The sequence below is a fragment of the Hordeum vulgare genome, chromosome 4H (genome assembly GCF_904849725.1).
Source record: "Hordeum vulgare subsp. vulgare chromosome 4H, MorexV3_pseudomolecules_assembly, whole genome shotgun sequence".
Lineage (NCBI taxonomy): Eukaryota > Viridiplantae > Streptophyta > Magnoliopsida > Poales > Poaceae > Hordeum > Hordeum vulgare.
The window spans coordinates 20,641,620-20,667,559 of NC_058521.1; the positions used below are offsets into that span (position 1 = coordinate 20,641,620).

The 25,940-nt window shown below is 46.1% G+C and overlaps 1 protein-coding gene across 2 annotated transcripts; it reads left to right on the forward strand.

Moving 5' to 3' along the window:
• The first annotated feature begins 4,651 nt into the window (after nucleotides 1-4,651).
• Nucleotides 4,652-9,297, forward strand: LOC123451060 (transcription factor SCREAM2-like). 2 transcript variants are annotated; one of them, XM_045128076.1, is made up of 4 exons: nucleotides 4,652-5,919; nucleotides 8,217-8,429; nucleotides 8,628-8,798; nucleotides 8,905-9,297. In XM_045128076.1, exons 1-4 carry the CDS (start codon nucleotides 4,825-4,827, stop codon nucleotides 8,989-8,991), a joined length of 1,566 nt encoding a protein of 521 aa, XP_044984011.1. In that variant the 5' UTR covers nucleotides 4,652-4,824; the 3' UTR covers nucleotides 8,992-9,297. The 2 variants fall into 2 exon arrangements, with proteins under 2 accessions (XP_044984011.1, XP_044984012.1); XM_045128077.1 differs by having other exon boundaries at nucleotides 8,908-9,297.
• The last annotated feature ends 16,643 nt before the right edge of the window (nucleotides 9,298-25,940 follow it).

Here is a 25,940-nt window from a genome sequence, read left to right on the forward strand (position 1 = left end):
AACTGCAAACGTAGTTTGCAGTCCAGTGCAAACTGGGTTGCAGTTTCAGAAACGTGTTGCCCAGAACAAACACGGTAAACAGAACTACAAATTTAAACATTCAAACTACGCGGGAGATTAGTTCATCCAATACTAGTTCATCCGTTGTTCGTTAAGATTTACATTGCAGTGGGGGGTTAAACATTGCCACAGATGGCCAAAATGCGCTGGAAGGGTGTCCCTAACCCTAAATAGACCAAAATTAGCTCATCGGAGCTCGCAGGGTGCAGCCGCGCCGTCACCGGAGTGCATTCACTCCTCGTGGGAGTCATCATCGATGTAGATGACGAGAGATTTCCCCTTCTCGCGCGCCTTGGTGGCCTCCTACTTTTGGTGGAGGCGGTCCTGCTCAAGGCCCTGCTCGAGCAAGAGCTGATCGATGTCGACCTCACGACGGCGGCGCTTGGCGTCGTGTTCGACCTCCTTCGTGGAGCGCGCCGCGATCGTGCCGGTCACCGTGGCGAGGACCTCCTCGGGGACGAAGTCCTCGCGGGTCACCGAGCCCTCGAAGGCGGCTGGATTGTAGATCTCGAAGCCGTCCTCGTCGACGGCGACCTCGCGGGCCGAAGTGTACGGCGTCGATGCCGTGGTGGAGAGGGTCCAGGTGCCGGAGGAGCTCCCCTCCTCGAACTCCGACGGTGGTGAATCGGGAGGCGCGGGTGCAGCGGGAGGCGTGGGGGCCGGCACGAGACCGTGGCGGATGTCGAACTCCTCGGTCTACCGCCACAGCAGCGGCCAGCACCGGGAGCCCCCTCCCCGTCCAGTTATGCGACGAACGCTTCTGCGCGGTGTCGGCGGCGACACACCTGCGCCGCTCCTGCTGCAGATGCGGAGGAAGGGCGTCCATCGCGAGCGAATCGGGCGGCTGGAGCTAGGGAAGGGAGGGGAACAGCGACGACGAATTCAACGGCGGAGATGAGGGGTTGGCCCCGCAAATGGAAGCCCAAACGGCTTTTATGCCTACCCCACGTACAGTTACGGATTCGCGGAAAACGTTTGCGGGCCGGGCTGTAGTTGTTGAGCCTGCTCTGCACAGCAAACTGGACCCGGCTCGCAAACTCACCGAAACTTTACAGTTTTCGCATTTTTACAGTATGTGCTAGAGATGCTTTAATATGAGTGGAATCACGGGGCTCCCGAAGGCAGGAAGTACACCTAAGGGGTGAAGCCAACATGATATGATGATCCTCCGACCTAGGTCGACTCCCCAGACATCGCGCGGCCTATCTGGAGTGGTTGTGACGACAAAATGTGAGTTGGATGCTCCCCTCGGTTTGTCGGCTACTAGTGTCCTGCTCGCGGACCGAGACCACGAACAACGTCTTAAAGTGGTTTGACCCAAGATAATATGGAGTTTGACATCCCAACTGTAGACGAGTGCTTGCAAAGTAGCAACGAGGGAGCAAGGGTGTGGTGCCGCTTCTGCAGTAGGAGCGACGGAGCTCTCCATGGAGAGGCAGCCTTTGGCTCCCTTGGTCGGGGCAACTTCAGTGCTGGAGGTGAAGCCAATGAGGCCGAGGGTGAGTCTCAAAATCTTTGGAGCGAAAACTCTTTGACGGGCGTGGAGATATCATAGACCTCTTCAAGACCAACCTCCTAATGCAGAGGGCGGGACGATGCCTCGTTTTCTAAAAAAAAGAGACCAACCTCCTCACCACCATGCCGAGGAGTTGAGTGGTGTGGCCGCCGATCGCCCCTTCTTGGGCGTGGGCGTGGGCGACGGCTTAGGGTTGCGCCTCCGTCGTGACCTGTAAGACTTTAGGATCGGCGAGCTTTCCATCAAGGGCAATGGTATTAGCGGCCTCCTCAGGGTTCGCTTCCTCGACTACCACCTCGAGGGTGCAGTTGTCAGGTGCCCTTTCGAGTGCTTCGGGTTCCGCCTCTCCTGCAACGCCCTTCTTCTTCGATCTTGTCATTGCAGCTTTCTTGTTTGTTGGGAACATGAGGAGGTTTCGTTGTTTGGACTTGGACCTCTTCGTTCTCTTGCCTTCTCGTTTGATCTATTCTTTCATGCGGTCTTCCACTTTTGACTTGTCAACCATGAAGACTTGTTTCAAAAAAAAACATAAAGACTTGCTTGGATTTTTGTTGACCGAGTTGACCTTCTAGGACCCAAGAGGGTGGCTTGGATTATTATTGACTTCCTTGACTTGTGTTCGACCGCTTGGTGGCACTCCATGTAGAATAGGGGGTGGGACCTCAAGTAGGGCCAAAATCCACTTACTACAACAATTAGTTTCTTATGCATATTAAACTTTTACACACAATTGCCATGATGTCTACTTTTTAGATCGTCATGGCTAGTACTTGTGTACTCCCATGGCAAGTCTTTACGTACGCACCATGATAAATTTTACACATCGCATGCCGTTTTTCTCACAGAATACCAGGATGTTTTTCTGCAGAACATCATGACGAAGTACTGTGTTCGCATCATTGCAAAAAAAATTGCGGGGTATTCTACACATTTTTTATGATGTGTATTTTAACATCAAGGCAACTTTCCGAACTTGTTGTAGTATCCTTTTGTAGAAACATGACATTTTTGTGGGTGTTAGATCAGGCTGGACCGAACAAGCGGGCTTTTGGGCCTGCTCGTGGTCCGTTTAGAACCGGACCGTGTGGTCAGACCGGTAGGTAAACTGGTCAGACTAGTCCGGTCCGGTCTTTAACTGAGTCGTTCGGTCGGACCGCGAAATTGCAGTCATAGCCGTTGGCGTTCCTCGTCATCGTGGCCACCGGCAGCCCCTCGGGTGAACCATCATGTCGCCAAGCTTCCCCTCTCCTTCCTTCCTTTTCTCCGTGTGCGCCGCATCTTCTTGACGACGGTCGCCATCGCCTTGTGCGTACACAACCACCGATCTGGAGTTCTCAAACATGGCCTCGACCCCAACCGTACGTGGCACCTATTTCAGCGTGTATTGCGGCTGCATGAGCTAAAATCATGCCATGACAGGAGCTACAGGTCAAGACGTTTTTCTTATGATCGAAAGGAACGAAAGAACAGCAAAGAACGAGTATTACGCAGCTATGTTGTCGCTGCATGAGATGGAATCGTGCCAAGCCACGATCTCAGCGGCCTGATCTAACTAACCTAAAACTATGTCAAGAGTTGGACATGCCCATGTTGCATGGCGAGTGATTTCTGCACTAAGAAGAATTAAGCGGTAAATATGCACACCGGGCACCAGCTCTGAAGGACCAACTGGGACACCGAATGCACTCAAGATGAACACCGAACGCCTCGTCGGGGCAACCAGGAAGAACTGGGACAAGCTCCTTAACGCTCTAAGGTGAAGCCGCAGCTATTTTTTGAGGAGTTCAGGCGCTTCTTCTGAACGAGCGTGAAGATTGTCAGTTAAATAGGTGCTATCAAACTTTCAGAAAATTCAGTTTCATCATATTCAGAAAATTCAATCTGTCAGTTTCATCAAAGATTCAACTGTCAGTTTATTTGCATGTGGCTAAGAAAACGCAGCTAACTAAGAACTAAACTGCAGCTAAATAGGACCTAAACGGTAGCTGGACAATGTTATGGTATCGGTCGGTCCTCTCAAGCTTGACCGAGCCAGCTCCATTTCGGTTCGGTCCTAGAAAAGGAGCCAGCTCCAGTCCGGACCGAACCGTCGACGGCCGGTCTAAACACCGACTCGGACCGGGACCGGACCGGACCGAATCGTATTCTGACTGAGTTTTAGATACAGTACACTTGAACTCTGAAAAATATGTGATAGTTTTATTCACTTAAGCGTTGAATTCCTTTTGTGTCGCCATACATACGTGAATTTTCTAGATTTTTTATGTTTTTTTGTTTGGCCAAATGCCTTTGGGCCTTTGTTTTTTGTTTTTTCTCGGTTATTTTATTGAGATTGTGTTTTTCAATATTTGTAGAGGCATAAGTAGTTTTTGGCCTTCTATTGTCTCGTTCATGTGTGTGATTCAGTAGCTAGGGGCCCAAAAGTGTTCACGGTGGGGGAGTTGAGTATCCCTGGGCTGACATACGCTCTGTATTGGGCTCCAAAAAATAAACTTGAAAGAAATAGGTAATACTTCGTACTAGGAAAAACAAGAGTTAATTACACCTCCAATACAACAATTTGTTTGAATTAATAGATTCATACACAAACTTGAAAATCCCGCAAACTCATACACGAACTTGTTTGTTATAACAGTTAACTACAAAATAGCCCCGCATGTGACACGTCGACTGCCAAGTCGCAAAGGGCCGCATCTGGACTTTTGCACAAACTCTCCTATCATACACGAAATTCAGAACATGTTCAACTAATATCAGTACTACACACTCTAATCTCATGTGCAAATAAATCTGTACTACTACACACAAAATTCAGACAAAATCACTATCAAATTAAGTAAATTTCAATCACAATTCAGTTAAAGTTTAAAATTTTCTTCAAAAATTCATAGTTTCCATATAGGAATACTAAATTCACAGCAGCAATGTTCGTATGATAGCCACCCATTGCATTGTCCAGTATCAACTGGAAAAAGAAATATTAGGAGCAAAACAAAGATTAGGAGCAGCGGGTATTTTGGTAAATTGACACCCTTCTTTCTTCCGTGTCCAGCGAGCGCCGAGCAGTGGCTTCCTGCCATGCACATTATAGACTCAAATCAATTCGCTGCGAGAAATAAAACTCGATCCTCCTCTCCTCTGTCCTGCCCTGCCCTGCCCTGCCATCACTGCCGCATCGCAGCTCCTCGTCGGGCAGTTACCACACCAAACAACATAGCCACGCAGCGCCGTCATTCCTGCGCGCGGCTATGCTACCGCAGTTCAACACTTCTCTCAGCTGGGTGCAGGAAGGCGGCGACGGCCATGAACACCAGGGCCTCGGCCACGACCAGGCGGCGGCGATGGGGATGCTGCCCATGATGGGGCAGGAGGCCGGCAACCAGCGCCTCCTGCCCATGCCCTCGGGGGAAGGCGGGGGTTTCGGCGCCCCGCCGATGCTTCCTGAGCACGGCTGGTACTTCGACGACCAGGGCGCGCTCGGCGGCGCCGCCGGGAACGGGTCCATGGTCCCTTCGCCGGCCACTATGGAAGCAACGGGATCAAGCTCCGGCTTCGGGGCTGGCTCCCAGATGTTCCCGCTCCTCAACCCGGGAGTGGCCGGTACGGGACCGCTCGACGTCTCTGAGTTCGACCTCGACATCCCCGGCGTTGGAGGCGGCGACCTCTCGGCGTTTCTTGGCGCCGGGAACGCGTCGAACGCATCCCTGCTGCCGCATGGGGACAGCGAGTTTCTCGGCTCGTTCCGTGGCTTCGGCACCGCACCGGCACAAAGGACGGACTTCGGTGGCCTCGCTGGTTACGACTTGTTCGGCACCGGCGCCCGGGGCTGGAGCGGCCCGTCCCTAGAGGTGCCGGCTGCTCCGGCGTCCCTGACCGCTCCCTTCTCTGGGCAGGGCAACGCGGCGGTGCTGAGGCCGCTGGAGAACCTCCCGGCGTCGGGCGCGCAGCCAACGCTCTACCAGAAGCGCGCGCTCCGGCGCAACGCCGGCGAAGAAGACGGCGAGAGGAAGCGTAAGGCACCGGCGGTGGCGTCAGCAAGCGCCTTCTCCGTGGAGCGTGCAGGTATGATGATACTCGACGACGCCGACGATGACACCATCAGCCTCGACGCGTCCGGGCTGAACTACGACTCGGAGGACGGGCGGGACGTCGAGGAGAGCGGCAGGAAGGACGGCAAGGAGTCGAACGTCAACAGCACGGTCACCGGCGGCGCTGCGGCTGAAGGGAACAAGGGGAAGAAGAAGGGGATGCCGGCCAAGAACCTCATGGCGGAGCGCCGTCGCCGGAAGAAGCTCAACGACCGGCTCTACATGCTTCGGTCTGTCGTGCCCAGGATCAGCAAGGTGAGAAATCCCGTGCCCTTTTTTCAGTGAGAGTATCGTTCTCGCTGTACTGTTTGTTACAGTTCATCCGCGCATCTCAGGTGCCTGTAGATAGATAATGGATCAACACAGGCTTTGAAACGTCTGTGTGTCATCTACAGAATAACAGAAACCTTAGCCGATCATAGTTTCTTGCTGGGCATAGACACCCCGGCCTTAGTCTAACAAAGTTTTGGGGTTTAGCATCTACAGTAGGACGAGGTCTTCAGTTTAATTTCATCTAATGTTATCCTTGCATTATTTTGCGTTGATGGTTCTCTCTAGCTATTTGGCATGACCGCAATTCTACTTTTTTAGGATGGTTGCCTATCATATTTTGCTTGCATGAGTTAGATTAGAGTAATTTTTACCCTCAAAAAAAAGATTAGGGTAATTTTAGGTATTGTTAGCCGTTTTATTAGCTACACCGTATATATGCAAGTATAAATTAAATTGTGGTAATTTTGTCATTAGTAGTCACTTGATATACGAATTTCTATTTATCGTACGAATTAAATCGGCACATTTATATTTTAGTAAAGAAATTTACTTTCCAGCATATTGCCACTGCTGTCACTTGTTCCGTTTCCACTGAATTATCGTAGAGATGTAGTGAGCAAAATTACTACTCCATGGCTGACCATTGGTTGCCGGATCGTTTGCTCGTCGGGACACAGTTAGGCAGAGTGGCCCACACACGTGATCTACGTTCTCTTTCTCGGTGTGGCGCCCATGCTTATGTGGCCTCTTCTTGACCTTTTTTTTGTGTGTGTAAGTTTCAAAATTTCCGAATATTCAAATAATTAAAGTTGGCATTTCCATCGCATTGTCGTCAGTAGTCGCCAGATATACAATTTCTATTTCTTAGACGAATTAATTCGGTATCTTTAATTTACTAGAATAAATCCATTTCCATTATATCATACAGCTGTTTGTGTTGTCTCTTTGTTCTGTTTCCACTCAATTATCGTAGAGATGTAAAGAGCAAAACTACTCCCCCGCGGCATGCTCAACATTCGTTAGAGAAGCGTCTGCTCGTCGGGACGCGGCCAGTGGCTCGCGCACGTGGCTTCTCCCCCTTCACTCTCGTCTGTTCTCTTTCCTGATGTGGGGCACATGCACGTGCGGCTTTTCTAAGTTTTTTTTCTATGGAAGTTTTGGAAAACTGAAAAATATATTGAAAGCTCAAATAATCATAAGTTTAAGTTCCAAAAGTTGAAACTTAAAAAATGTTTAAGTTTAAAATATTAGAAATTTCAAAAAGTCCCATGAGTTTCAGATTCCGAAAGCTAGGCCAAGGCTTTTTGAAAGCTAATACTATGATTTCTAAAAGTTGCCAAAAAAGAACGCGCAAGTTTCCATAAAAGGAAAAGTCATCCCAATTTAGATTGACCGCACAAGGCCACAAGCATGGCAGTTAGCCACGGCCTGTAGAGAGATAAATCACAAAAATAGGTACATGATAAAATTTATGCCCTAGCTCACCATCTGAAATAGTAAATTACACATTTGTTTGTGCAATTTTCGTGTAGAGCTGTGGATGCACACCAGTTCTGGCTAGCTTTAAGATCTAGTTCTGAATCCACATTCTCAACTTTTCTGTTTAGCTTCTACTGATGATTATGTATTTGGATGGTCATAAATTTTGTTTACAAAGGCTACTCAATTTATACCTTCGAACTAAATAACTAACATAATTTTGTTTCCTATGTGCTACTTCTTATACAAAATAAATGTGATTGATTTCCATGAGTTGTACTACAAACAGATTTCTGTCAAATATACTATCGTTATGTATTTTTTATGCATATTATTCAGGTTCTAGTCAATTATCATAGGCATAGCAGATTGCAAAAAATATATATGTTTTAAATCATGGTTATAGCATTACCTGTGAGCTGCCAGAAAAATGCAACTTCAAATACCTGAGGCTATTGTACATCGTGAAACTGTTCAAAAGGGCGTTTTTTATTAACTCAAAATGCAGAATCTGGTGGATACAAAGCATGATGAGCACACACCTGACATCGATTTATATAATTTTAAAGGGGAATCTTTTCGTGTCACCCAAAAAAGAGTCCACAAGTTTCTTTTAGATGAAAAGAGCATGGATCATGGTTAATTGTTTATTACCTGAGACTTCATCTGTAATCTTTTTCCTGAACAAAAATACCTTGAGTATGAATGGTACTTCTCTCACTATGTGCATACACAAAATTCACCAATTATCCTCTCTCTATGGCTGATTGGCTAACTGATTTTTGTGTTGCAATGGCTAGATGGACAGGGCCTCCATTCTTGGTGATGCAGTCGAGTACCTCCAGGAGCTCAAGCAGAAGATCAATGATCTTCAGAATGAGCTGGACTCATCTCCTTCCACGTCCTCGCTGCCTCCGACACCTACAAGCTTCAACCCTCTGACTCCTACAATGCCCGCACTGCCATCTCGCGTGAAGGAGGAGCTGACAAGCCCTACTGCTCAGCAACCATGTGTAAGTATCTCTGGATCTCTCTGACAAGCAGAGCTAAACCTACACATCAAAGAAATATGCCCATCTTGACATGATATGGTATTCTTTTTCTTTTTGCTAATGCTACCTAGAAATAATGGAGTAAGAGATTGAATTAGGCATTAGTTTGTGTGATCATCTGCATAGCTGAGGTTCATTTTCTTTCTATGACTGCAAAAGGTTGAGGTTGGGCTTCGGGAAGGCCGGGCCGTCAACATCCACATGCTATGCCCTCGCAGGCCTGGTCTTGTGCACTCTGCCATGAAGGCCCTTGAAGACCTTGGTCTTGATGTGCAGCAAGCTGTGATCAGCTACTTCAATGACTTTACCCTGGATGTCTTCAAGGCTGAGGTACTGTAGCACTAAAAGTCTGTCACCACGTTTCTGAAACAGTTGAATGTAAATAGTTTGTACCGTTAAAAAACCCTGAACTTACTCTGTTTGTTCTTCACGCCAGCAGTGCAAGGACGATGGCCCTGGTCCTCAGCCTGAGGAAATCAAGGCGGTGCTCCTGCAATCTGCGGGGTTCCAGCCAGCGGCCTAGGAGGGCAGGAGAGCCCCAACCAAGCGCAAAGGACAGCATATATATATAGCAAAGGAATTTGCAGCGAGTTTTTTCTTTCGAAAAGAGGAATTTTGCAACAATAATAAGCGACTTCATCTTGAGTGGTCTCTCAACCTGCTCACAGGTTTCCTGAACCAGTTTATCTGCCAGTCTTTAGAGTCTGAAATAATGTCAGTTATCTGTTTTACCTGAGTACTTCTCGGTACATGATTGTTTTCGTCAATCGTCATGTTTAGGTCTGAACGAGAATTGTGTCTGTTGTCTGTTGATTAATAAGGCGTAAACATTTTTGGATGATCTGTCTTTTCGCTTCCTTGCACGATGTGTGCCGGTTTTTTTTGGTTGCCGTGGCTTCAGCTGGTTCAGAAAAGACCAATGGATGAGTCTGTCCTGGTGAGTTAGTGGAATCACGCAGCAGGCAGAGTGGTCGTTGTACTGGACCCAACAACACCGTCTTCACTGCAGCCTGCCACCGGCAGGGCTGGATTTGGCTTCTTTCCAATGAAAGCTTGGTAAGAAAAACTGGTCCAGTGTTTTAGGGTAAAAATCAGTCGTCGCTTGCAGCCTATTTAATGCTTCCTTCGTTTCAAAATACCTACAGTATTGGGTTTTTCTTTTGATGGGAAATTGCTTCAGCAACAAGCAACGGCATAGTCCAAGCTCAACACGTCCAAAATACAGCCCGGGGCAACATACAACCATCTCTTAGGACATGTCTAGCTGATCCCTCGTATCTTCGAGCAACTCTAGTCGATCCCCTATAACTGGTTAAAGGAGTAAAATTTCCAGTTTACTTCTTTAAGAACATCTCTAGGAGACCCCGTATAATCGTCGCAACTGTAAAACTTGAGGGACTATACGGATTTGGTCTGTTTTTTCTGCCAGACCACATACTGTAAACGCGGTCCGGCCCCTAAAACTTTTTGGGTGGCCCGTAAACGCGACCTCTCAACCGCTATATTTGCGGGTTCGACCGCTGGATTCGGGTCGAAATTCTATCCCTCCGTCGCCGCGAAAAGTCCCCCACGTCACCGTCGACGCCTCCAATCCGCCGCCACGCGCCTCCGTTCCGTTGTGTAGCCGCTCCATTCCACCGTCCTTGATGGCCAACTCCGGCGGTTGTAGGAACGATGACCCCAAGAAGGCTCGCTGCGTCAGACCGGACGCCGCCGTCATCGCTCCTCCATCGCGAGACAGAGGAGTACGACCGCACGCGGCCGCCTATTCTCCGGCAGCTCCTTCGAGGCATCAAGTTCGCACTCGCGCTCCTCCCTCCCCCCCCCCCCCCCCCCCCCCCGGTGAAGAGGGAGCTCGAGGAGCTCCCGCCGGTGAAGATGGAGCCCGAGGTCGAGGCGGTGCCGGAGTGACATGCCGGGGCCGTCGTCGGACCGGAGGATTTCCTCCCCCCGGCGGAGGCGGATAGCCTTTTTCTCGCGCTGTTGGCGTGGAGTGTGCGGGGGGCGGAAGAGGACCAGCAGCGCCATTGGAGGGAGGAGGAGATCGACACCGTGCTCTACGAGCAGGGTGTCGCGTCGGCCCTCGCCTTCGGCCACAAGGTGGAGGAGTGGCGTCGCAAAGCGAATGTGCAGGAGCGCATCTACGTCGAGCTCTCCTCCGCCCGGAACCATTTTGGATGGATTGGTGGGGTCGAACCGTGCAACCCCCTTAATCACTCTGCATCGTATCACGGTATGTCCTCGTCCTCTAGGCACTCAAATCACCCTTGTCGACGAACCATCGGCACATACACGTTCGGTCGTCGGTTGTGCTCAACACTAGCCCAACAACTCATTGGCCTGCTGTTGTTGCTCATCAAGTATGACTACTCCCCGCGGTTGGTGTTGCACTGAGTTTCGAGCACACCGAAACATCCCGGATGATTGTTCGACAAGTGCGAAAAGTACGGGTGAGTGCCTATTTGTACGACTATTCTTCATATTCGTCGTCATTTGAAACTTATTGTTTGCTTAAAATTGTATGTAGGATGGATGCAAATTCTGATATTGGCAAGAACTGTACATTGATCCATTGATAGAGAGAAATTTGCTAGATGTTCATGCACTACTTACTAGAGTTGAGACTAGAGGGTGCAAGCTCGAGAAGCATATAAAAAGAAGCAACAATGTTGGCAGTGAAGACATAAAGAAAGTATCAATTGAACTAGTGGGAACAGTTAAGACACTTGTTTTTTATTGAAGTGTCTAACTGTTTTTGCAGTTTTCTTTGGACCAGTTCTCTTAGCGAAGAATTGGTGACGTATCTAAGCATGATGTTGTTTAATAAAGTAATATAAGAGTGAAGTTTATTTCGGCGGCCGAAAATTGAATGAATTTGACACATTTTTTACCCCTCCAAGTATTAGGTATAAGATAGAAATGTCATTTTTTATAGGAACAAAAGTACTCTTCTAAAGGATACTCATCCCTTTGCTCCTCTAAATTTTAGGGGATGAGCTAGAGTTGCTCTTAACTCTTTACACGACTCCTTACAATTTAAAAAGTGAAACAGTGCTTCATTTTAGCTGAACCCATATATTCTTCCTAAATTGTTTTTGACCAATTCCTCTAGCTTTCTTCACATACATTTCAAATTGTTGCACAGTATGTCATCTGTCACTTCGATGATTAAAATTGAACTTACATAATAAATCAAAAATAAATATGCATATAATTCATATAATCAAGCAATTTAAATTAAAACATGCCTAGAGTTCACCCAAAAGGAACTACATCGGTCAAGTTTGATCCAAAATCGCCAAAAGATAGCAGTTCTCATGTTCCAGATCGAGCCCTACCAAAGGCATGAACCACGAACTCAAGCACTTTTGTGATCATCACCACCACCATCACCTCCAAGGAAATCATCATCACCCACATGGCTAGTCGGCCACCACCATCACCACTATGAGAGACCTTCTATTTAGCCATGATCTCCACACGAGTTAGCTCCCAATACTTCGTTGCTGAGGCATATTTCATGCATGGGTTCATGGACCTAGTAGCCTGCTCTTCGACCTTATTCTCTTTTCCTTGCCTCTCTTCCTTGAGAGCAATCGTACCCCCTTCTGTTGGGGAACGTCGCAAGGGAAACAAAAAATTTCCTACGCGCACGAAGACCTATCATGGTGATGTCCATCTACGAGAGGGGATGAGTGATCTACGTACCCTTGTAGATCGTACAGCAGAAGCGTTAGTGAACGCGGTTGATGTAGTGGAACGTCCTCACGTCCCTCGATCCGCCCCGCGAACAATCCCGCGATCAGTCCCACGATCTAGTACCGAACGGACGGCACCTCCGCGTTCAGCACACGTACAACTCGACGATGATCTCGGCCTTCTTGATCCAGCAAGAGAGACGGAGAGGTAGAAGAGTTCTCCGGCAGCGTGACGGCGCTCCGGAGGTTGGTGATGATCTTGTCTCAGCAGGGCTCCGCCCGAGCTCCGCAGAAACGCGATCTAGAGGAAACCTATGGAGGTATGTGGTCGGGCAGCCGTGAGAAAGTCGTCTCAAATCAGCCCTAAAACCTCCGTATATATAGGTGGGAGGGAGGGGAGGAGGCAGCCTCAAAACCCAAAGGTTTGGCCGAAATTGGAGGTGGAGGAGTCCTACTCCAATCCTACTTGGAGTAGGATTCCACCTTCCCACTTGGAAACTCTTTCCACCTTGTGTTTTTTCCTTCTCAAACCTTATGGGCCTTAGTGGGAACTTATTCCAGCCCACTAGGGGCTGGTTTATCTCTTCCCATAGCCCATGAGACCCCTTGGGGCGTGACACCCCTCCCGATGGTCCCCGGCACCCCTCCCGGCACTCCCGGTACACTACCGATGAGCCCGAAACTTTTCCGGTAATGCACGAAAACCTTCCGGTAACCAAATGAGGTCATCCTATATATCAATCTTCGTTTCCGGACCATTCCGGAAACCCTCGTGACATCCGTGATCTCATCCGGGACTCCGAACAACATTCGGTAACCAACCATATAACTCAAATACGCATAAAACAACGTCGAACCTTAAGTGTGCAGACCCTGCGGGTTCGAGAACTATGTAGACATGACCCGAGAGACTCCTCGGTCAATATCCAATAGCGGGACCTGGATGCCCATATTGGATCCTACATATTCTACGAAGATCTTATCGTTTGAACCTCAGTGCCAAGGATTCATATAATCCCGTATGTCATTCCCTTTGTCCTTCGGTATGTTACTTGCCCGAGATTCGATCGTCATTATCCGTATACCTATTTCAATCTCGTTTACTGGCAAGTCTCTTTACTCGTTCCGTAATACAAGATCCCGCAACTTACACTAAGTTACATTGCTTGCAAGGCTTGTGTGTGATGTTGTATTACCGAGTGGGCCCCGAGATACCTCTCCGTTCACACGGAGTGACAAATCCCAGTCTTGATCCATACTAACTCAACTAACACCTTCGGAGATACCTGTAGAGCATCTTTATAGTCACCCAGTTACGTTGCGACGTTTGATACACACAAAGCATTCCTCCGGTGTCAGTGAGTTATATGATCTCATGGTCATAGGAATAAATACTTGACACGCAGAAAACAGTAGCAACAAAATGACACGATCAACATGCTACGTCTATTAGTTTGGGTCTAGTCCATCACATGATTCTCCTAATGATGTGATCCCGTTATCAAGTGACAACACTTGCCTATGGCCAGGAAACCTTGACCATCTTTGATTAACGAGCTAGTCAACTAGAGGCTTACTAGGGACAGTGTTTTGTCTATGTATCCACACAAGTATTGTGTTTCCAATCAATACAATTATAGCATGGATAATAAACGATTATCATGAACTAAGAAATATAATAATAACTAATTTATTATTGCCTCTAGGGCATATTTCCAACACCTTCGCCTTCACCTTCCTCTCTTAGGCTGCCAACATTGATATCCACTTCTTGTCCTTCAAGCACTTGAATTTGTTCCACCTTGTCGCCTTCTCGTCCTCCAACTTTGACTTGATCAATACAACCGGACCATCGGTTGCATTGCTCTTTGCTTGTGCTCCAACGGTGTTGAAGAGAGTCTTGAGTGTGGTTGGATGAGAGTGTCATAGTGTTGAAATAGTAGTCTTCAATCCTACTCCAAAATGTCTCATATATTTGATATGTACCAACCAACATCAAGCGCCAAGTTCATCCAAGCATGACACAAAGCAATGTATTCATCTTGGGAGTAGATCTCTTGGTGCTTGATACGTCTGCAACGTATCTATAATTTTTGATCGCTCCATGCTATTATATTATCAACTTTGGATGTTTTATATGCATGAATACGCTATTTTATATTATTTTTGGGACTAACCTATTGACCTAGAGCCCAGTGCCAGTTCCTGTTTTTTCCTTGTTTTTGACCTTTTTCAGATAGGAATATCAAACGGAGTCCAAACGGAATAAAACTTTCAGCGTGATTTTTTATGGAAAATGTCAAAAATACCAGAAGAAAAAGATACCAGAGAGGAGTCTCGAGGAAGCCACGAGCCAGGGAGGCGCGCCCACCCCCCTGGGCACGCCTGGGGGGCTCGTGACTCCCTCGTGGGTCCCCCTGACTTGTTCTCGATGCCATCTGGTCTTATAAATACAGAAACCTCCAGAAATAAACCTAGATCGGGAGTTCCGCCGCCACAAGCCTCTGTAGCCACCAAAAATCAATCGGGAGCCCGTTCCTGCACCCTGCCGGAGGGGGAATCCATCTCCGGTGGCCTTCTTCATCATCCCGGCGATCTCCATGACGAGGAGGGAGTAGTTCTCCCTCGGGGCTGAGGGTATGTACCAGTAGCTATATGTTTGATCTCTCTCTCTCGTGTTCTTGAGATGTCATTATCTCGATGTACCGCAGGCTTTGCTACTATAGTTGGATCCTATGATGTTCTTCCCCCTCTCCCTTCTTGTAATGAATTGAGTTTTCCCTTTTGAGTTATCTTATCGGATTGAGTCTTTAAGAACACTTGATGTATGTCTTGCACGTGTCTATCTGTGGTGACAATGGGATACTCATGTGAGTACTTGATGTATGTTTTGGTGATCAACTTGCGGGTTTCGTGACATTGGGAACTGATACGTCTCCGTCGTATCTACTTTTCTGAACTCTTTTGCCCTTGTTTTGGACTCTAATTTGCATGATTTGAATTGAACTAACCCGGACTGACGTTGTTTTCAGCAGAATTGCCATGGTGTTGTTTTTGTGCAGAAATAAAAGTTCTCGGAATGTCCTGAAAATTTACGGAGAATTTTTCTAGAATTAATGAAAAATACCTGCGCAAAGATTCACCGGAGGGGGTGAGCCAGTGGGCCACAAGCCCAGGGGCCGCGGCCACCCCCCCTAGGCCGTGTCGTGAGGGCTTGTGGGGCCCACGTGGCGCCACCGCCTCCAAACTCAGCTCTATTTATTCATCTCGCCCGGAAAAAAATAAGAGAGAAGGATTCATCGCGTTTTACAATACGGAGGCGCCGCCACCTCCTATTCTTCATCTGGAGGGCAGATCTGGAGTCCGTTCTGGGCTCCGGAGAGGGGAAATCGTCGCCATCGTCATCACCAACCTTCCTCCATCGCCAATTCCATGATGCTCTTCATCGTTCGTGAGTAATCTCATCGTAGGCTTGCTGGACGGTGATGAGTTGGATGAGATCTACCATGTAATCGAGTTAGTTTTGACGGGGATTGATCCCTAGTATCCACTATTTTCTGAGATTGATGTTGCTACTACTTTGCCATGCTTAATGCTTGTCACTAGGGCCCGAGTGCCATGATTTCAGATCTGAACCTATTATGTTGTCGCCAATATATGTGTGTTTTAGATCCTATCTTGCAAGTTGTAGTCACCTACTATGTGTTATGACCCGGCAACCCCGGAGTGACAATAGCCGGAACTACTCCCGGAGATGACCATAGTATGAGGAGTTCATGTATTCACCAAGTGTTAATGCGTTGGTCTTGTTCTTTATTAAAAGGAGAACCTTAATATCCCGTAGTTTCCACTAGGACCCCGCTGCCACGAGAGGGATGGACAATAGATGTCATGCAAGTTCTTTTCCCTAAGCACGTATGACTACATACGGAATAGATGCCTACATTAGATTGACGAACGGGAGCTAGTTACATATCTCTACGTGTTATAGCTGTTACATGATGAATCACATCCGTCATACTCATCCATCACCGATCCACTGCCTACGAGTCTTTTACTACTGGTCCTTGCTATGTTACTTTGTCGCTACTATTGTTGCTATTGCTGTTACTCTGCTGCTGTTGTCACTACTGCTGTTCCTTGCTGCTGCTGTCACTACTGCTGTTACTTGTTACTTTGATGTTACCTGTTGCAAGACTTTTTGGGAGCCGTTGCCGGGGAAGCATTATTCTCAAGAATAGTCCTCCGTCAAACGTGCTATTTTCTCGCACCATTGATACAACAAGTTAGGAATAGTCTGCCTTCAACAGATCTTTTCTGGCACCGTTGCTGTCATACCACTTTGCTACTGATACTTTGCTTGCAGACACTAATCTTTCAGGTGTGGTTGAAATTGACAAACTCAGCTGCTAATACTTGAGAATATTCTTTCGCTTCCCCTTGTGTCGAATCAATAAATTTGGGTTGAATACTCTACCCTCGAAAAGTGTTGTGATCCCCTACACTTGTGGGTTATCAAGACTATTTTCTGGCGCCGTTGCCGGGGAGGCACAGCTATATTCTCTGAGTCACTTGGGATTTACGTCTGCTGATCACTATGAGGAATCCGATAGATCCAAGAACTAATGTCTTGCCTTCCACTACGAGGACAGGTAAGGAACTGCCATCTAGCTCTGCACTTGATTCACCTTCAGTTATGAGTATGTTTGCGACATCACCTCCTACTAGAAATCTTGATATGTCGCCTGTGCTTGATGATGCTACTTCTGCTGCCCATGATGCTTATGATGATGCTATGCTTGATACCATGCCTGATGATGCTATGCTTGATACTATGCCTGATGATGCTATGCTTGATACTATGCCTGATGATGCTATGCTTGATACTATGCCTAATGATGCTATGCTTGATACTATGCCTGATGATGCTATGCTTGATACTGCTTTGCCACTTGGTGCATTCCTTGATGCACATATTGCTAGAGTTGCTGCTAGATGTGATGATACTTCTGAAACTGCCGATACAATTGAAGTAGAACCTGATATTTTGCCTGCTAGAACTAGCTCTCCTATGCGTGAATTTCCTGATATGCCTGATACGCGTTATGTTATGGAGGGAGAGATAGCTGAGGACTTTCTTGTGTGTAAGGATAGCTATGGTGTTGAGAAATTACTGCGCAAGTGGAAAGAAAAATCTCTGAACGCTAGGATGAAATATGACCGAAGTTTGCTACTTCGCCTATCTTTGTGACCGATAAGGATTATGAATTCTCTGTCGACCCTGAGTTAATCACTCTGGTCGAATCTGATCCTTTTCATGGTTATGAGTCTGAAATGGTTGTAGCCCATCTTACCAAACTGCACGATATAGCCACCCTATTCACTAGTGAGGAAAAGATCCGCCACTACTATATCCTCAAGTTGTTTCCTTTCTCGCTAAAGGATGATGCTAAGACCTGGTTCACTTCTCTTGCTCCTGGTTGTGTGTGTAGCCCCCAGGATATGGTCTACTACTTCTCTGAAAAATATTTCCCTGCCCATAAGAAGCAAGCTGCCTTGCAGGAACTATACAACTTTGCTCAAGCTGAAGAAGAGAGTCTCCCACAAGCTTGGGGGAGGCTCATCCAGCTACTGAATGCTTTGCCTGATCACCCTCTTGAGAAGAACGAAATACTTGATATCTTCTATAATGGACTTACTGATGCTTCCAAAGACCACCTCGATAGTTGTGCCGGTTGTGTTTTTAGGGAACAAACTGTAGAACAAGCTGAGATTCTACTGAATAACATCTTATGTAATGAGAATGCTTGGACTATTCCCGAACCACCTCCTAAGCCAACTCCGAAGAAAAGATGTATTCTATTCCTCAGTCCTAAAGATATGCAAGAAGCCAAGGAATCTATGTGAGAGAAAGGCATTAAATCTGAAGATGTCAAAAATCTACCACCTATCGAAGAGATCCATGGTCTTGATAACCCGATACAAGTAGTAGAAGTAAATTCTCTGCGTAGGTTTGATGAGAGTGATATTCCTTCTGATAAACCTGCTAGCCTATGCATGGATGAATTTGATAACTTTGTTGCCAAACAACAGAGTTTGAATGATTATGTTAGCAGACAATTGGAATAGAATGCTCGTATGCTTAGTCATTTAAGTGCTTGCGTGGACAGAAACGTCAACGATCTTAAGCTTTTGAGTAAACATGCCTCTATGGTTACTACTCAGGTAGAACAAGTACTTAAAGCTCAGAATGACTTGCTCAATGAGTTAAATGACAATTCTGTTAGAGTCGTCACTAGAGGCGGTAGAATGACCCAGGAACGTTTGTATCCTGAGGATCATCCGAAGAGAATTGAACAAGATTCTCAACGAGTTAGCACTGATGCACCTAGTCATCCTAGAAAGAAGAAGAACGATGATAGGAACGTGCACGCTAGCAACCATGTTGCTGCTACACCTGAGAGTCCAAACGATGTCTCTGTCTCTGATGCTGAAACACAATCTGGTGATGAACATGAGCCTAATGATAATATCAATAGTGATGTTCATGAAGATGCTCAACCTAGCAATGAAAAGGATGTGGAGATTGAACCTGATCTTGATAACCCACAACCTAAGAATAGAAGATACAATAAGAACGACTTCGTTGCTAGGAAGCATAGTAAAGAAAGGGAACCATGGGTTCAGAAACCTATGCCCTTTCCTCCCAAATCATCCAAGAAAAAGGATGATGAGGATTTTGAGCGATTCGTTGAAATGATCAGACCCGTCTTTCTGCAAATACGTTTGACAGATATGCTCAAAATGTCTGTGTATGCTAAGTACATGAAATATATTGTGACTAATAAGAGGAGGATACCTGAGGTTGAGATTTCCACCATGCTCGCTAATTATACCTTCAAGGGTGTAACTCCTAAGAAACTAGGTGATCCCAGTGTGCCTGATACGTCCATTTTGCATCATGTTTTCATGTTGATATTTATCGCTATTTTGGATGTTATTTCACTTCATGGTACTATTCTTATGCCTTTTCTCTCTTATTTTGCAAGGTTTACTTGAAGAGGGAGAATACCGGCAACTGGAATTCTGGCCTGAAAGTGGAGCAAAGTTGAGATACCTATTCTGCACAACTCCAAACACCGTGAAAATCAACGGGGATTTTTTTTACCAATTTATAAAAAATATTGGGCCAAAGAAGTGATAGAGGGGCACCAGGGGGTGCCCACAAGCCTGCACGGCGCGACCACCCCCCCAGGCCGCGCCATGGGGGCTTGTGGGCAGCCCACTGGCCCCCCTCTTTTGCTATATGGAGGGTTTCATCCAGGAAAAAATCACAGAGGAGCTTTTTCGTGGTTTCGCCGCCGCCACGAGGCGGAACTTGAGCAGAACCAATCTAGAGCTCCAGCAGGATGATCCTGCCAGGGAAACTTCCCTCCCGGAGGGGGAAATCGTCGCCATCGTCATCACCAACACTCCTCTCATCGGAGGGGACTCGTCTCCATCAACATCTTCATCAGCACCATCTCATCTCCAAACCCTAGTTCATCACTTGTAACCAATCTCCGTCTCGCGACTCCGATTGGTACTTGTAAGGTTGCTAGTAGTGTTGATTACTCTTTGTAGTTGATGCTAGTTGGATTATTTGGTGGAAGAGTTTATGTTCAGATCCTTGATGCTACTCATTACCTCTCTGATCATGATTATTATTATGCTTTGTGAGTAGTTACTTTTGTTCCTGAGGACATGGGATAAGTCATGCTAATAGTAGTCATGTGAATTTGGTATTCGTTCGGTAATTTGATATGTTGTATGTTGTTTTTCCTCTAGTGGTGTTATGTGAACATCGACTACATAACACTTCCCCATTATTTGGGCCTAGAGGAAGGCATTGGGAAGTAGTAAGTAGATGATGGGTTGCTAGAGTGATAGAAGCTTAAACCCTAGTTTATGCGTTGCTTCGTAAGGGGCTGATTTGGATCCACTAGTTTAATGTTATGGTTAGACTTTGTCTTAATTCTTCTTTCGTAGTTGCGGATGCTTGCGAGAGGGGTTAATCATAAGTGGGATGCTTGTCCAAGTAAGGGCAGTACCCAAGCGCCGGTCCATCCGCATATCAAACTATCAAAGTAACGAACATGAATCATATGAACATGATGAAACTAGCATGACATAAATTCCTGTGTGTCCTCGGGAGCGTTTTTCCTCCTATAAGACTTTGTCCAGGATTGTCCCCTGCTACAAAAGGGATTGGCCACTTTGCTGCACCGTTGCTACTTTTGTTACTTGTTGCTTGCTACGAATCATCTCACCACACAATCACTTATTACCAACAATTTTAGTGCTTGCAGATTTTTCCTTGCTGAAAACCACTTGTCAGATCCTTCTGCTCCTCGTTGGGTTCGACAATCTTACTTATCGAAAGGACTACAATTGATCCCCTATACTTCTGGGTCATCAAGACTCTTTTCTGGCGCCGTTGCCGAGGAGTGAAGCGCCTTTGGTAAGTGGAACTTGGTAAGGAAACATTCATATAGTATGCTGAAATTTGTTGTCACTTGTCACTATGGATACTAATCCTTTGAGGGGCTTGTTCAACCTCGAACGGAAGCACGAATGGTTGCTCCTCAACCTGCTGCACCTACTGAAAATATTTTCTTTGAATTTCCTTCGGGTATGCTTGAGAAACTGCTGGCTAATCCTTTTACAGGAGATGTAACATCACATCCAGACTTGTATCTGATCTATGTAGATGAAGTTTATGGTTTATTTAAGCTTGCAGGTGTGCCCGAGGATGAGGTCAAGAAGAAGGTCTTTCCTTTATCTTTGAAGGATAAGGCGTTGACATGGTATAGGCTATGTGATGATACCGGATCATGGGACTACAATCGGTTGAAATTGGAATTTCATCAAAAGTTTTATCCTATGCATTTAGTACATCATGATCGAAATTATATTTACAATTTTTGGCCTCGTGACACAGAAAGTATCGCTCAAGCTTGGGGGAGGCTTAAATCAATGCTATATTCATGCCCCAATCATGATCTCTCGAGAGAAACTATCATTCAGAACTTCTATACTCGGCTTTCTTATGATGATCACAACATGCTTGACACTTCTTGTACCGGTTCTTTTATGAAGAGAGATATTGACTTCAAATGGAATTTATTGGAGAGAATTAAACGCAACTCTGAAGATTGGGAGCTTGAAGAAGGTAAGTAGTCAGGTATGAATTTCACGTTTGATTGCGTTAAATCCTTTGTTGAGACAAATACCTTGAGTGATTTTAGCGCTAAGTATGGTCTTGACTCTGAGATAGTAGCTTCATTGTGTGAATCCTTTGCTGCTCATATTGATCTCCCCAAAGAGAAGTGGTTTAAATATCATCCTCCTTTAGAAGTCAATGTAGTAAAACCCACTCCAGTTGAAGAGAAAGTCATTGCCTATAATGATCCTGTTGTTCCCAGTGCTTACATTGAGAAACCACCTTTCCCTATTAGGATAAAGGATCATTCTAAAGCTTCAATTGTGATACGTGGAGGCTATATTAGAACACCTACACCCCCTGAGCAAATTAGAGTTCAACCTAACATTGCTATTATCAAAGATCTTCTGTCTGAAGAAGTTGAGGGACATAATATTCACTTATGTGAAGATGCTGCTAGAATTGCTAAACCTCACGCTAGAGACAAACATAGGCCTGTTGTTGGCATGCATGTGGTTTCTGTTAAGATAGGAGATCATTGTTATCATGGCTTATGTGACGTGGGTGCTAGTGTTAGTGCAATACCTCAATCCTTATACGATGAAATCAAAGACGAGATTGCACCTGTTGAGATAGAACCTATAGATGTCACTATTCAACTTGCCAATAGAGATACTATCTGCCCTGTGGGAATTGTTAGGGATGTTGAAGTCTTGTGTGGTAAAACGAAGTATCCTGTTGATTTCCTCGTTCTTGCTACCGCACAAGATAGCTTTTGTCCTATCATATTTGGTAGACCTTTTCTCAATACTGTCAATGCTCATATTGATTGTGAGAAGCAAACTGTCACTGTTGGCTTTGAAGGTGTGTCACATGAGTTCAATTTCTCTAAGTTTGGTAGACAACCTCATGAAAAGGAGTTGCCTAGTAGGGATGAAACTATTGCCTTAGACTTTATTGCTGTGCCTCCTACTGATCCCTTAGAGCAATACTTGCTTGAGCATGAAAATGATATGCATATGGATGAAAGGGATGAAATAGATAGAGTTGTCTCAGAACAATATCCTATCCTTAAGAATAACTTGCATGTTGAACTGCTTGGGGATCCACCCCCACCAAAGGGTGATCCTGTGTTCGAGCTTAAACAGTTGCCTGATACTTTTAAGTATGCCTATCTTGATGAAAAAGAGATATATCCTGTTATAATTAGTGCTAGCCTCTCGGAGCATGAAGAAAAGAAGTTACTAAAAACTCTGAGGAAGCACTATGCTGCTATTGGATATACTCTTGATGATCTTAAGGGCATTAGTCCTACTCTATGCCAGCACAAGATTAAAACTGATCTTGACTTCAAACCAGTTGCTGATCATCAAAGGAGATTAAATCCTAAGATGAAAGAAGTAGTGAGAAAAGAAATACTAAAGCTCCTGGAAGCAGGTATTATCTATCATGTTGCTCATAGTGATTGGGTGAGTCCGGTGCATTGCGTTCCTGAGAAGGGAGGCATTACCGTTGTCCCTAATGATAAGGATGAATTGATCCCACAGAGGATTATTACTGGCTATAGGATGGTGATCAATTTTAGGAAATTGAATAAAGCCACTAGGAAAGATCATTAACCTTTGCCTTTTATCGACCAAATGCTAGAAAAGTTGTCCAAACACACACACTTTTGTTTCTAGATGGTTATTCTGGTTTCTCCCAAATACCAGTTGCACAATCTGATCAGGAGAAAACCACTTTCACCTGCCCTTTCGGTACTTTTGCCTATAGACGTATGCCTTTCGGCTTATGTAGTGCACCTGCCTGTTGGAATTATGCCCTAGAGGCAATAATAAATATAGTTATTATTATAATTCCTGTATCAAGATAATCGTTTATTATCCATGCTATAATTGTATTGAATGAAGACTCATTTACATGTGTGGATACATAGACAAAACACTGTCCCTAGCAAGCCTCTAGTTGGCTAGCCAGTTGATCAAAGATAGTCAGTGTCTTCTGATTATGAACAAGGTGTTGTTGCTTGATAACTGGATCACGTCATTAGGAGAATCACGTGATGGACTAGACCCAAACTAATAGACGTAGCATGTTGATCGTGTCCTTTTGTTGCTACTGTTTTCTGCGTGTCAAGTATTTGTTCCTATGACCATGAGATCATATAACTCACTAACACCGGAGGAATACTTTGTGTGTATCAAACGTCACAACGTAATTGGGTGACTATAAAGATGCTCTACAGGTATCTCCGAAGGTGTTCGTTGAGTTAGTATGGATCAAGACTGGGATTTGTCACTCCATGTGACGGAGAGGTATCTCGGGGCCCACTCGGTAATACAACATCACACATAAGCCTTGCAAGCAATGTGACTTAGTGTAAGTTGCGGGATCTTGTATTACGGAACGAGTAAAGAGACTTTCCGGTAAACGAGATTGAAATAGGTATGCGGATACTGACGATCGAATCTCGGGCAAGTAACATACCGAAGGACAAAGGGAATGACATACGGGATTATATGAATCCTTGGCACTGAGGTTCAAACGATAAGATCTTCGTAGAATATGTAGGATCCAATATGGGCATCCAGGTCCCGCTATTGGATATTGACCGAGGATTCTCTCGGGTCATGTCTACATAGTTCTCGAACCCGCAGGGTCTGCACACTTAAGGTTCGACGTTGTTTTATGCGTATTTGAGTTATATGGTTGATTACCGAATGTTGTTCGGAGTCCCGGATGAGATCACGGACGTCACGGGGGTTTCCGGAATGGTCTGGAAACGAAGATTGATATATAGGATGACCTCATTTGATTACCGGAAGGTTTTCGGAGTTACCGGGAATGTACCGGGAATGACGAATGGGTTCCGGGAGTTCACCGGGGGGGCAACCCACCCCGGGGAAGCCCATAGGCCTTGAAGGTGGCGCACCAGCCCTTAGTGGGCTGGTGGGACAGCCCAAAAGAGCCCTATGCGCATTGGAAGAAAAATCAAAGAGAAAAGAAAAAAAAGGGGAGGTGGGAAAGGAAAGAGGGACTCCACCCACCAAACCAAGTAGGACTCGGTTAGGGGGGGGGGTCCTTCCCCCCTTTGGCTCGGACGACCCCCTTGGGGCTCCTTGAGCCCCAAGGCAAGGTCCCCCCTCTCCCACCTATATATACGGAGGTTTTAGGGCTGATTTGAGATGACTTTTCCACGGCAGCCCGACCACATACCTCCACGGTTTTTCCTCTAGATCGCGTTTCTGCAGAGCTCGGGCGGAGCCCTGCTGAGACAAGGTCATCACCAACCTCCGGAGCGCCGTCATGCTGCCGGAGAACTATTCTACCTCTCCGTCTCTCTTGCTGGATCAAGAAGGCCGAGATCATCGTCGAGCTGTACGTGTGCTGAACGCGGAGGTGCCGTCCATTCGGTACTAGATTGTGGGACTGATCGCGGGATTGTTCGCGGGGCGGATCGAGGGACATGAGGACGTTCCACTACATCAACCGCGTTCACTAACGCTTCTGCTGTACGGTCTACAAGGGTACGTAGATCACTCATCCCCTCTCGTAGATGGACATCACCATGATAGGTCTTCGTGCGCGTAGGAAAATTTTTGTTTCCCATGCGACGTTCCCCAACAGTGGCATCATGAGCTAGGTTCATGCGTAGATGTCTTCTCGAGTAGAACACAAAAGGTTTTGTGGGCGGTGATGTGCGTTTTGCTGCCCTCCTTAGTCTTTTCTTGATTCCGCGGTATTGTTGGATTGAAGCGGCTTGGACCGACATTACTCGTACGCTTACGAGAGACTGGTTTCATCGCTACGAGTAACCCCCTTTGCTCAAAGATGACTGGCAAGTGACGGTTTCTCCAACTTTAGTTGAATCGGATTTGACCGAGGAGGTCCTTGGATGAGGTTAAATAGCAACTCATATATCTCCGTTGTGGTGTTTGCTTAAGTAAGATGCGATCCTACTAGATACCCAAGGTCACCACGTAAAACATGCAACAACAAAATTAGAGGACGTCTAACTTGTTTTTGCAGGGTATGCTTGTGATGTGATATGGCCAACTATGTGATGTGATATATTGGATGTATGAGATGATCATGTTGTAATAGATAATATCGACTTGCACGTCGATGGTACGGCAACCGGCAGGAGCCATAGGGTTGTCTTTATACTAATGTTTGTGCTTGCAGATGCGTTTACTATTTTGCTAGGATGTAGCTTTAGTAGTAATAGCATGAGTAGCACGACAACCCCGATGGCGACACGTTGATGGAGATCATGGTGTGGCGCCGGTGACAAGAAGATCGTACCGGTGCTTTGGTGATGGAGATCAAGGAGCACGTGATAATGGCCATATCATGTCACTTATGAATTGCATGTGATGTTAATCCTTTTATGCACCTTATTTTTCTTAGAACGACGGTAGCATTATGAGGTGATCTCTCACTAAAATTTCAAGATGAAATTGTGTTCTCCCCGACTGTGCACCGTTGCTACAGTTTGTCGTTTCGAGACACCACGTGATGATCGGGTTTGATAGACTCAACGTTCACATACAACGGGTGCAAAACAGTTGC